This window comes from Chionomys nivalis, chromosome 4, assembly GCF_950005125.1.
Source record: "Chionomys nivalis chromosome 4, mChiNiv1.1, whole genome shotgun sequence".
Lineage (NCBI taxonomy): Eukaryota > Metazoa > Chordata > Mammalia > Rodentia > Cricetidae > Chionomys > Chionomys nivalis.
The window spans coordinates 59656080-59668782 of NC_080089.1; the positions used below are offsets into that span (position 1 = coordinate 59656080).

The 12703-nt window shown below is 45.0% G+C and overlaps 1 protein-coding gene across 1 annotated transcript in view; it reads right to left on the reverse strand.

Annotated features, from left to right (window-relative positions):
- Positions 1–9647, reverse strand: part of Thsd4 (thrombospondin type 1 domain containing 4) — a 552915-nt gene extending 543268 nt beyond the window's left edge. Inside the window, exon 1 of the mRNA XM_057768152.1 lies at positions 9550–9647. Within this exon, the coding sequence (XP_057624135.1) occupies positions 9550–9578 (29 nt within the window). The 5' untranslated portion in view covers positions 9579–9647. The remainder of the gene's footprint in view (positions 1–9549) is intronic.
- Between the last annotated feature and the right edge of the window lie 3056 nt (positions 9648–12703).

The following is a 12703-nucleotide window of genomic DNA, read 5'->3' on the forward strand; positions in this document are numbered from 1 at the left end:
TACACATACATATGCATCTCCACACATATAACATCTCTACACACATACATGTACCTCCACACACGTACATGTACCTCCATACACATGCATACACCATACATACAAACACACGCACAGACTAGCATGAAAATGGGGGGGGGTTGATTTTGTCTCTGTCTTATTCCTGTCCCTAGCAGAGTACCTATGACACAGAAAGTGCTTGTTACATTTAATTAATGAACGACGTGCTGAGTTCAGGAATAATGCGCTATATTAATGAACAGTGCATGGAACTAACGAACAGTGTCTTGAGCTGGTAAATAATGCTGCTCCATCCAGATGACATCTGAACTTTCAGACAGATGGGACTCATGGGAATGAACAGATTTTATAATGTCCAAAATAACTTCTGGAGCTTCTAAATGTTCTTTTAGAAAGGATTTATTAAAAGAAGATTGGTATAATGTCCAAAATAACTTCTGGAGCTTCTAAATGTTCTTTTAGAAAAGATTTATTAAAAGAAGATTGGTTTTATTTTTAATTTCTATGTGATGCCCACCCCCAAAAAGTAATCTTATCCGATTATCCAAGAGAAATGTTTGCTGAAAAGCTATTTAGAGGTTCCAGTGTCTCCTCTCTTTGCTAGCTGGGCCCTGGTGAAGCTCAAACACACAGGAATCCTCAACAAAACCATTCTGGGATAAAACCTTAGTTATTAAATAGGCTCTGCTCTGAATGGAATAAAATAAATTCTCCCAGAGGGGAAATTATTCTTTGGGCTGCAATAACAACAGTCGGAGCAATATATAACCCCAGGGGCCAGAGGAAGCTCTGCCAAAGGCTGAAGGTTTCCTACCCCTGCTCAGTGGAGGCTGTCTTGGGCTCCGCAACCCTGCTCACACATACCTCACTAATTAATAGTCTGTCTCTGTGCCCATGCCTCTTCCAAACACAGGACAGCCCAGCACAAGCCCCTACACCTCCTGACCCAGTTCCAGATGAGTGCTGAGGACCAGGAGGGCGTGCATGTGTCTGTACGAAGCTCCTGTGCTATTCCACCCGGATAGTTTGCCTTGGCAAAGGGCGCTCAGCTCACAACATTTTGACAGATTGAAGGCTACCAGGACCTTTGGCAAACAAATCACAAGTTCCCTTCAGTGTTGAAGGCGGGGAGCCACGTACCTCCTAAGATTTTCTGATCCACCTTGCAGTCAAAACTACCCAACATTTCACAGGAATCAAAACAAGAGATACGCTATTTATCTGCCTCTGGTGTAGATTTCAAGCATTCTACGAGAAAATAACGCTCCGTGAATGGTACAAGGTTTACATCACGGAACTAGGGCTCTAGGCTTCTGTATTTGCCTTGGCCTACCCTGCTCGCCACACCCAACCATCCAATTCCAGCATAGGCCGTGTCTCACGGCTGCCCAGTTCACATCCCCTCAATGGACTCAACACCATTTGAGAGTCTTAATATCAAAACAAGGAAAATGGGTGGGGATCCCGCTCCCCATCTTTTCTACTTTTGCTAACACAACCCAAGAGATGCATAGGGAACGGCCTAGAACTGAATCAGGCGGCCCCAATCTCAGCACCGAAATGCAAACCCCAGCTGGGGCAGCCACACTCTCCCAGCCCCAGCTCTAACCTGCCAGACACTGGAGCCCCCTGGGGATAACAGCATTCTCTCTACAAACTAACCACTCGCCATTTTTAATGCATCCATTTTCTCCCTGACAGAAAAGGACAAGAAGAATGATTTGAATGAGAAGGAGGAGGGAGAGGAGGAGGAAATTATGGCAGCAAAGGCAGGCAAACATCTAAATTCCAGTTTTTTAAAGTGTAATCTATGTATGTCCCCTAGTTCCTTATTCAGAGTGTTCTGCACTCAAGTAATTTTTTTTTTACCTTTCCGTCATCCCCAGGGTGAGTGTCCTTCAAAGCCCTGGCCTTTGGTGCACACAGTCTTGAGGGCATTGTGGACTTCTGGCAAGAGAGTGAGGCCCAGATATGTCACTGGCTCCTTCCTCGTCGCAGCTGAGAGACAGTTCACCGTACAACAGTGTCCTCTTAACTTGGCTCCTATCAGGTTCCCCTGGCCTGGGAAACCTGAATCCAATCAAATCAAATCCAACAGGCGTTGGGGAAAGGGCTGTCTGGTCTGTGCGAAGCGAAACATTTCCATTTTACAGCACAGACTTAGACACCTTTCGAACTGCACATTGATTTTATTGCCTATTTCCAGGTCCTCCGTGCTTGCAGCCATTCATGTTCCCTGGGAATGCAAGGTGCTCTATCACGCCACAGCTTTTTAAGACCTAGAGCCTCTGGTGAACTCCCCTCTCTTTCTCCAACTTCTGATATACCTCTGCAGCTAGCAGAACTGCCAGTCCAAAACAATGAAGGGGAGTAAAGAACAGAGGGTAGAATGGAAGAGAAGGGAAAAGGAAGCGGGAGCGAGGGAATACAAAAGAAAAGATCAATGAGGGGCGCAGGGTGTGGCTCAGTGGTAGTGTACGGATTAGCGTGCTGCTTGAGCCCAGGGCTCATCCCCAGCACCATATGAACTAGGCATGACATGGTGTTTTAGCCCCGTATTCCCAGCACTCAGGCAACGGAGGCAGGAGGATTGTGAGTACCAGGTCATCCTCAGATACATAGTAAGTCTGAGGTCAGCCTGGGCTATATGACACTGTTTTCAAAGACAAACAAAAAACAAGAAAAGACAGGGGAGGTGGGAGTAGGGGGAGGCTGAAGGTGAACAAGGAAGACAAAATGGAGGAAAAGGAAGAAGAGAAAGAGAAGAAGGAGGGGGAGGAGAAGGAACAATAAATCAGAATGAGGCTGTCACACAACACTCCTCATCAGTTTGGGTTTTGTTTGTTTTCTGGTTTTGTTTTTATACTTTGTTTCTTTGTCGTCGGTTTTGTTGGGCTTTGGGGGGTTTTTGGAGACAGGGTTTCTCTGTGGAACAGGCCTGGCTATTCTGGAACGGATTCTGTAGACCAAGATGACATCGAATTCCAAGATCCGCCTCCCAATCTGTCTCTGCCTCCAGAGTGCTGGGATTAAAGGAGTGTGCCACCACCACTGGGCTCAGTTTTTGTTTTTGTTTTTTTAATGTATCCCATAATTCCCCATGGGAAAGACAGTAAAGTTAGTAAAAGGAAGGTAAGCTAATAGAGTCCTACAAATTAGAGCAACTGGTTCTAACTCCTGAGGGGGACAGCAAAGCAGTTACCTGGGGAGGCAAGGAACGGATAGCTGGCAACCCAGTGATCACACCTTGACACCATTCAACTCCATCTCAGTACAGAATGTTCTAGCAAATCCCACAATCAAGCACTGAGTGATGAGGACAGGGTCCAGGTACAGGACTGTGCCAGGCATAAGGCAAAATCAATCCCGTCTGGATGCTTGCCGTCATTTTATAGGTAGGCTTTGCCAGGGCAACCCTCCAGAAACGCATTTTTATTTCCTCTGGCCTCTCTGCCTGCCGTTCAGATGGTTCCCACCAGAAATCCACAGATGAGCGTCCAGTAGGTTCTTCCTGGACTTATGTCTACCCTTTTCCCATTAGCGTGGTAGCAATCACAAGCCCCCGTTCCCAAGCCTGTTTGCATTGGTAGCTAGCACTGCTCTGGATTACACAGAATACCCTAGAGGTCCACCGAGCTGTGAATCAGAACACAGCAGCAGGGGTGTTTGACGGTTGTCTCTAGGAAAGTGAGCTGAAAGCTGTGGAAAGACTCCATAAGGCCAGCAGCCAAGGTGGAGGGAGCCGCTGGCAAATGAGGTGTGGATGAGATAAATGCAGATGATTAGGGCAGAAGAGAAAACCCTTAAAGCCTAGACTAACTCTGTCCTCAGAGCGTTTTGCAAACGTCCTGAAATTCTCACCTGGCTTTAAGGTGGAAACCTCAGATAATGCCTACGGGTGTGGTTTGCACAAAAAAGACAGTCAGGGCTTCCTGCGCAAAGAAATGCTCTTGGCTCCACATCAAAACAATTTCTGTGAGGACTGACATGTGTTTTAAGTTTAAACTGGTGAAGGTGGGTCGCTCATATGGTTTCCATGCTTTCACCTACGTTCATGATCATCCTGGTCAGGAATAGAAGTTCGTCCTAATTTCTTTCATAGAAAAGGTAATTATTGCTTTGTGTTCAATATTTCATCTTACAAGCCCTAGCCAGATGGGTTATCCCTTGCACCGCTGGTCTGCCACTCATTCAATATTCTGATGTATTTACTGAGTGTCACCTGAGTAGTGGTTTAGGTGACAGCTGACACAAATCCCAGTCTGACTTTTGTTTGCTTTGCTTGATTTAAGGGTTTGTTGTTGTTGTTGTTTTTAAGATAGGGTCTCATGCAGCTTCAACTCTCCATCCTCCTGCCTCAGCCTCCCGAGTGCTATAATTGCAGGTAGTGCCTGGCTGGCCTGTCTCTGAAATACCAGGAAATTGAAAAACTTGACTCAGTGGCCTCTTCTTTCTTTACCTCGTACTTTCTCTTTTTTGTTGGAGGCCGCTTGTTGGTTCCTGGCTGCTCAGCCCTGAATAATCATACAGAAACTATATTATTTAAATCACTGCTTGAGCCATTAGCTCTAGCTTCTTATTGGCTAGCTCTTACATAATAATTTAACCCATCTCCATTAATCTATGTATCATTATGAAGTCGTGGCCTATCAGCAAAGTTTAAGCGTGTCTGTCTCCAACAGTGGCCCCATGGCTTCTCCCTGACTCCGCCTTCTCTCTCCCAGAATTCAGTTTAGTCCCCCACCCCCGACTAAGTTCTGCCTTGCTATAGGTCCAAAGCAGTTTATTAATCAATGGTACAGAGAGGAAATCCCACATCATCCCTTCCTCGTTTTCTCTACTTCCCTCCTCTTCTTCCTCCTCATTTCCTGATCTCCCCCCAAAAAAAACTGGAAAATGATTGACCCCTGACCTTTCCAATTATCACATATTTCTTCACCCCAGGGGAGACTGCATTGTTCACTACTGATCACACCTCAAACATCCAGACCCATCTTGGATGCTCTCACACACAGGCAAACAGTTTCTGAGCCTACTTCCCCTCACATCTGTCCTCAGGGCCCTTTTCAGAGGGCCCAAGAGGCCCCAAGAGCAGTCACCCTTCTCGTTCTCATTTCCTCAATCCCTTTGGGTTGTATTTCTAAGTGGAATGGCTGACAGGCTTAAAGTAATAATACTTTACTGGAGTGTATATCAAGGAAAGGAGAAGCTGATGTTTTCAAGGACTAAAACCAGACACTTGACCTAAGGCCATGGACTGTAAAACCCTTAAAATGATCCAGACCTCTCCTCCATAAGACCTATAAAATTCACCATCTCACTGTAATGGCCCTAATTACATCTGCATTTCTTCAAAAACTACCGATCAAAATAAAAACGGCCAAATCCATCCTATTTCCTGCCAATGTAACCACCTCCTTGGCATTTAGTAATTTTTCTTCCGCCTGTGCTTTCATTGGAAACGTGAGGTTTGTCAGCTCTGCTAAGCACAGGAGACACGAAGAGCACCTGCTGCTCCGGCATTCACGGGCTATTGGCTGGTGGAGTCAGCTCGCCATCGCCATCATTGCGGATGGCTAAGTTTCACAGGGAGAAAGTGGGGGAGATGGAGCCAGGGAGATGGTTCAGTCAGCGAGGTGCTTGTAGTGCGAGCATGAGGACCTGAGTTCAAATTCCCAGCACCCACATAAAAACCCAGGAGCAGAGGACACGGCAGCAGGCATCTGCAATCCTAGTATTGGGAAGGCGGAGACTGGAGGCTACTTCAGGTTTCCCTGCCAGACAGTCTAGTGCAATCAGCAAACTCCAGCTTCAGTGAGACACCCTGTCTCTACTAGGAAGGTGGAGGCCTAGAAGACTAGAAGACGCCTGGATTGGACCTTTGACCTTTACACTCATTCGCCACACACACAGGCACAGCTGAATGCATAGGCACACACAAACATGTGCACACAACACATACAGGGCATGTAATTTGAAGTCTAGGAGATACAAACCCTCCTGTGTGTGTCAGTTAGCACATTTTCCTTCTGACTTGAAATAAATGCAGACAAGTTTGATTTAATCTAGCTTCCTCCAACCTTTTGATCCAAAGGGATTTTACTCCTCCAGAAGCTTTCCCGTGCATCCAGAGCTTACCCAGGACTTAACAACCGGCTACCCAGCTCATTCAGGGTTAAAATTTTAATGTATCTCTGCTACTGGCTTTGACTAGGAGTCTTGTCATTACCATAGTTGGGAGCAGAGCAGGGGTCTATGTTAATTCCTGGGCTTCACTGTCTCTTTCAATGTGGATGAAGCTGACTTTTTGGTGTTCTGTGGCTTGGCAAAGACTGAGGAAGGATTTTTAAACTAAATCTCTGCATGTCGGTATTGTGAATCCCCTTGAATGCTTTTTCCTCTCAGAGATTTTCTGGGCAGCGCATGTCTAACTGCAACCTGCTTTCCCTCTGCTTAGAGAAATCCCTTGACTCTTCGCATCCATCTCCACGAAGCTGGTTGCTTTGATAAATACGGAAACTGCCTGAATGAAGCACGCGTGCCTGCTTCTCTTCTACTTTGTCAGAGACTTCATGCTCTTATCGGAACACTCTCTTCCTCCAGAACATTTTGAAAAGCATTTCAATAAAAGGTGTTATATAGCTCTGGGTTTGTTTTGCTTGTAAAATATAAAATATATTGAAATGGGCCTGAAGAAAAATGTGCACATAAAAGTTGGGATGGTGAGATGACACTAAGCGGAATGATGTGTGGGATCACTCATGTGTACACACACACACACACACACACACACACACACCGTTTTTTAAAAGACATACAATGAGCGATGCATGTCTGGTCTGAGGAGGGCTTTGATGGAAACTCCAGTTTATGCTCCTACAGAGCCTCCTGCCCATTTTCCTCCTCCAACCCTTACAGCAGAACCCTTGAAGAAGCATCCACCAAGCAGACCTGCCAAAAGAGTCTTATTGATCTGACCAGTGCAGGAGGGGCAACCATTCGAATTCCAGGATGTAAAGGAAAACATAGCAAATAGGACTTTTCCCAGAAGTGCTCTGCTATGTAGCCTGGGTGGCCATGTGTTTGAGGATCTCCATGTCTTCTGAAGTGCCTTTTCCTGGACAGCACACTCACACCCCCTTGTCAGGTAGGAAATTCCCTCCTATCTCCAACTTGCTCTTCCCATCCAGTTTAATATCTGACTGTCACTTCTACTTCACTGTACCCAGTTCTGCAGCAGAAGCGGCCTAAAGGCCGGACAGACTTTCCTTTACTTCTCACTCCCCTGGCGCTCTGCAGCAGTATTTTGGGATCTCCCATATGTTTGGCACATATTGTGTGTTTAAGGTTTAGGGTTAATAGCTCAGCGGATAGAATGCTTGCCTAGTAGACATGAAGTCATGAAGACACCCTCAGAACCCCAAAACCAAGCCAGGGTGGTGCACACATATATATAATCCCAGCACTAGGAGGTGGCATCAGGAAGATCAGGAGTTTGAAGGTCATCCTCAGCTTCACAGAGAATTCAAAGTCAACCTAGGATATATAGACTCTGTTTCAAAACAAGTTTTATTTTGAAGTGTTAAGCTTTATGTTGTTCTGTTGATGGCTGGGTATTACACAGGTCCAAACGGAGCTTTTCTGCCCTCTCTTCTTGTCATCTGACATGTCTGTGACCATGTCATTAATGCATAGTTTTGTGGGACTTTGTATTTCAAGCATGCACATGACTGTTTATGTAAAATTTTATAAGCAACAACATACTAAAGCACGCACACGCACACACACTACACTACACTCAATTAAATACCGAGTATAAATCCCGAAGCATTTGCTTGGCAAATGTTGCAGCCTAGCTGGGCAATTGCACGTGGTGACATCATAACATGTCACAGACCGTTTGCATTTTTAGCATGAGTTGTCGGCATCTGAGGCTAATGCATGGTTAGAAAGGAAGAAAGACTGTAAGACACCCTGAGGATGCAGCTTTGAGACAGCAGGCTCTTCCTTCCCTCTGTCCTGACTGTCAATCAACTTATGTAAAGAGTATGCCAAAACCTCAGGGTGACCTCATCAGAGTTACCATCAACTTACTAGGGATGTTCAGGAGGCTCATGAGACAGAGTAGCTACAACAACCACTCAGTAAACTCAGCGTGAGGAAGACGTGCAAGAATCAACCAGAAACCCTGACTCCAAATATCGGTAGGTGTCTATAACAACAGATTTATGAATCTGAAAATAATGTGTAAATGTTACAAATTTGTTGCTAGGGAGTTCATTTGTATCAATAAAACTCTGCTGTCTATATATTGAGATCTCACAATTCGTCTTTATTGGTGTGTGTGTGTGTGTATGTGTGTATGCATGTGTATGCATGTGTGCATGCACTCACACGACACGGAGGTCATGTGGAGTTCCGAGCACCACTATCAGATGTCAGTTCTCTGTTTCCACCTTGCATTCCAGTCGCCAGCCTTGGGTCATCAGGTTTGCACGGCAAATGCTTTTACCTGCCATCTCACTGACTCTGGTTAAATAACTTTTAAAATCCTATCTGCTTATTTTCTTCTATTAAAATAGGGTCTCGTGTAGACCAGGCTGGCCTCGCCTATAGAGTCAGTTTCGGATCCTCCTGCCTCTGTTTCCTGAGTACTGAAATTACAGCCATGGGCAACCAAGCCCAGTTAATTTGGTACCGAGAATCCAAGCACTCCACCAATTGAGCCACAGCTTTAGGCCCCTGTCAGCAGTTTGTTTGTTTGCTTTTTGTTTGTTTTCTTTCAAGTTTAAATTAATTACAATAGCATGGATCACATTTCCAATGTTTGAAGTCCATATTCTGAGTCTGTAGATAATGCAAGTTCATGTCCAGAATTTAATGTCTCTGAGAACTGATTTTCTGATCCACAAAGTAAAAAAGCAGTAATTACTCCACTTACCACATACACATACTTAACATCAGAAGTGGGATTTAAAATTAAAGTGGAAGTTCACGAAAGTTGTAAGCAGAACGAACTAGGGCAATAATGATACCAGACAGGTTAAATCAAACTCTGTGGAGTTGAACCAGGGTTACCTGTGGTCAGAGGAGACCGTAATACTTTTCAAGTTCCTTAGATAATCTTATTACATAAGATAAGATAAATATTCACTGATATAATCCCATTATTTACCTAAAAATAAATTTTGTTTGGAGTAACAAGAGTTTCCCAGAAAACAGCAAAGCTCCAGCCACCTGAACCTTGTCTTATAGTGTGTAGCTCCTGGCCTGGACGGACTTTCGGAACTGCAGAAAGCTGCAGGCTTGGACTACTACATCAAACGCTATTGCTACGCACAACCAGAAGGCCAATTATTTCAAGAACCCATACAGTAAAACAGAAACATCCAACTCCATTTTGGGCCAAGGGGATATGCTTTTTCGCTACAGTATAGACTGAACCCCGAACCTGGAAATGCTGGGTAAGGGTATAGCACAGAGCACACCCCAACTGCTGCTTTTGCTTTTAAGAAGTTTTCTGCTCACCTGAGACAGCTTGTGAAATGGGAAACCATGATGCTGCAGGTCCAGGCTAAGGCAAGGGGTCCCCCGTTTTCTGCAGGTTCAAGTGATGTTCAACTCCTATAGAAATGAACATGGTTATTTTTTTTTTAGCGTCTCTTGCATAGAAAAGTTCTGGAGCCCAATCAGAAAAAAAAAAAAAAAAACTGGGATTAATCAATGTGAGAAGGCTGACGAGATGACTCAGCTCGTAAAGACAGTTGCCGCCAAACCTGCCAGTCTAACTTTGACCCCCAGGTCTCCCACAGTAGGAGAAAACCAACTGCCACAAGTTGTCTTCTGATATCACCATGTACGCCTTGACAAACACCACACACACCATAAAACAAACAAATAAAAAAATGGTAAATAAATATTAGTACATTTGCATTAATTAAAAAAACATACAATAGAAGCTATTAAAACAAACATGCCACTTCCCAGTCACGGTGACCAGGTTCTCCCAATTGGAAGGTGATACTGAATGAACACGAGGTAAAGCCTTCCAAGATACTCAGCACAGTCCCTGACTGTGACAGCCAGTCTTCACTGGCAAGTTGAGGGTGTTTGGAATCTCTCACAGGACACTGTGGATGCATTTCCCAAGAGGTTTAACTGAGGAAGAGCCATCCTGAATGTGGGGGGCACCACCCAGGGGCTGGGAATCCCAGACTAAATGAGAAAGGAAAAAGAGAAACCTAAACGACCATCAGCATTCATCTTTCTCTGGGTCCTGATGGTGAGCACCATGTGACCAAGCAGCTATGCTCTCACGGCCATGCCTTCCCTATCAAGATGGACCACATCCTCTCCAACCATGACAGCAGACTACTCTTCCCTTAAGTTGATTCTATATTTGGCCACAGAAACAAGACAAGTAACTAATGTGCCGACCCACAGAAGATGTTCAGCAGATTACTCTCAGGATGATGCCCTCCGATTCTGGGGTGACGAGGAGTTGGCATTTGGCAAACTACTAGAAATCCAGTGGCTTCTGATTGGCTACCTGACCAGAAAAGAAAATCATTTGGGCAAATCAGAATTTTGATTTCCCAACCGTTTAGTATATAGTAAAAGTACTGCCTGTCAATTAAAAACTTAGCAGTTCTGACACAAACTGCGGCATAGATGAACCTTAAGAAGAGCACTCCAAACGAAAGAAGCCAGACACAAAGGAATGCACATTACGTGACTCCATACACAGGTAGTATTCAGAATAGGTAAACACACAGAGACGGAGAGTAGATGAGGAGCTGCCAGGAGCAGAGGTGGAAGGCGGTAATGGGAAAATACATCGTTTGTTCCTTAGGTGACAAAAGTGTACTAAAATTAATAGTAGTAATCACACGACACTGAATAGACTAAAACCATTAAATTATTGACAAAATATGAGGAATCTCCCAATAAATCACTTTAAAAGTACTGCCTTGGGCTGAGGATAAACTCAGAGCTAGAGTTCTAGTTTAGTGTGGATAGGACTCTGGGTTCAACTCCCAGCACAGAAACAAAAACCCTACATGAAATACCACAGGTGGGGGCTGCAGATGTAGGTCATGTGGTAGAATGTGCCTACATGCACAAAACCCTGGGTTCCACCCTGTCACCATGAAAATAGGAAGGGTCAATCCTAAGTAAACACTTGAAACATATTCCCCAGCACAGGACAGTCTGATGGGTATCATCAGCTCCATCTTACACACGAAATATTTAGACCACAGCTAGAAGAGTTGTCTCCCTGAACACAGGTGATGGAATCAAAAGAAGAACACTGTAGATTCAAATGCATGCTTGTGATCCTACCACAGGTGGTCATGCAGATCAAACAGGGAGGCATGTGAAATGCGTGTGGCCAGTGGCTGGTACATAGTGGCACTGACTTAAGAGTGGCTCTGGTGATACATATGCAGAAGGGAGCAAAGGGACCCTTAAGAGTATGTTATCACCTTAAGATTAAGTAGAGAGAATATCTCCCCTACAAACACCACTTTATTCAGGTGTCCTTACCAAAGAGAACTTCTAAGTACTGGCAAGCAAGGCATAAGTCTGGAAGCAAAGCATAAATAGCCTCAGAAAGGCTAGGACGGGAGGTTCGCATGGAATGCGATGGAACTCTGAAGGAGAGGATGGCCTGCCCCTGCACCTCCCTCTGCTCCTTTCAGGAAAGACAGACACATGGAGCCAGGATACAATGTGGGTGCAGACACGGGACGGATGACACCCTCTCACAGAAAGGCAGAGTTTTCAAAGATTGTTGCTCTCCACATTCTTTCCGCGATGGCAGGGATGGGGAGGTAAATAATTGAGAGAATTTACAAAAATGAAACGGACAAGCATGAGAACTGGCCAAGCCTATTCACAGGGGGAAAAAGTCCAGATTTTAAGTTCCCAGCTTAAGAAAGGAAAGCCTCTTAGCTGTAATCTCTCCCAGTTGTCCATCAGCAGCTCATGAAGTGACTCATGGTATTGAAGACCCTTCCCATCTTGACTGTCCACCAGAGGTTACAGTGTGATCTACAAGGAAGAAGGCCTGCAAACCAGATCTCTTAAGGAGGGCAGGTACACATCAAGGCAAGACACCAAACTTGGAAGGCAGAGCAAGTTTTGCCAAGCTGTGGGCTAATAAAATATTCACTCAACAAGAGATGTGCTTGGGTCTTCTCCATAGTGCTAAGGCAGGAGATGGGGGAGGCATCAAGATTAGCATACAAAGGCAAAGAATGAAAACTTTCGACCGATATATGATATATAATAAATATAAGGGACAGAGCATGCTGGAGAGTGGGGTGCATGAAAGGGCCCAGAAAGAGGGTTCTAGTGGCCTAGGGCTATTGAACTTGTAAGCTTCTTCACCACACCCAGTTTGGGCAGTGCTGGAAACTGAACCGAGAGCCTCAAGCATCTGAAAGAGGCAGGCAATGTACCAACTGAGCTATCTCCTGAGTGCCAGAAAGCAAGTAAGATTATCCACACAACGTGAAAACAGCTTTACAACCAACCACCGCTGCTGCCCCCATCCTGATCTCCCTCTGTGGGTATCTATGCTTTCAGGTCTTTATCCACCCGAAGAAAGGCTTCCACTTGCAAGCCATTTAAAACATGGCTTCTTTCGTCTTTGCCCTACCCCTTTAAAATGGATATT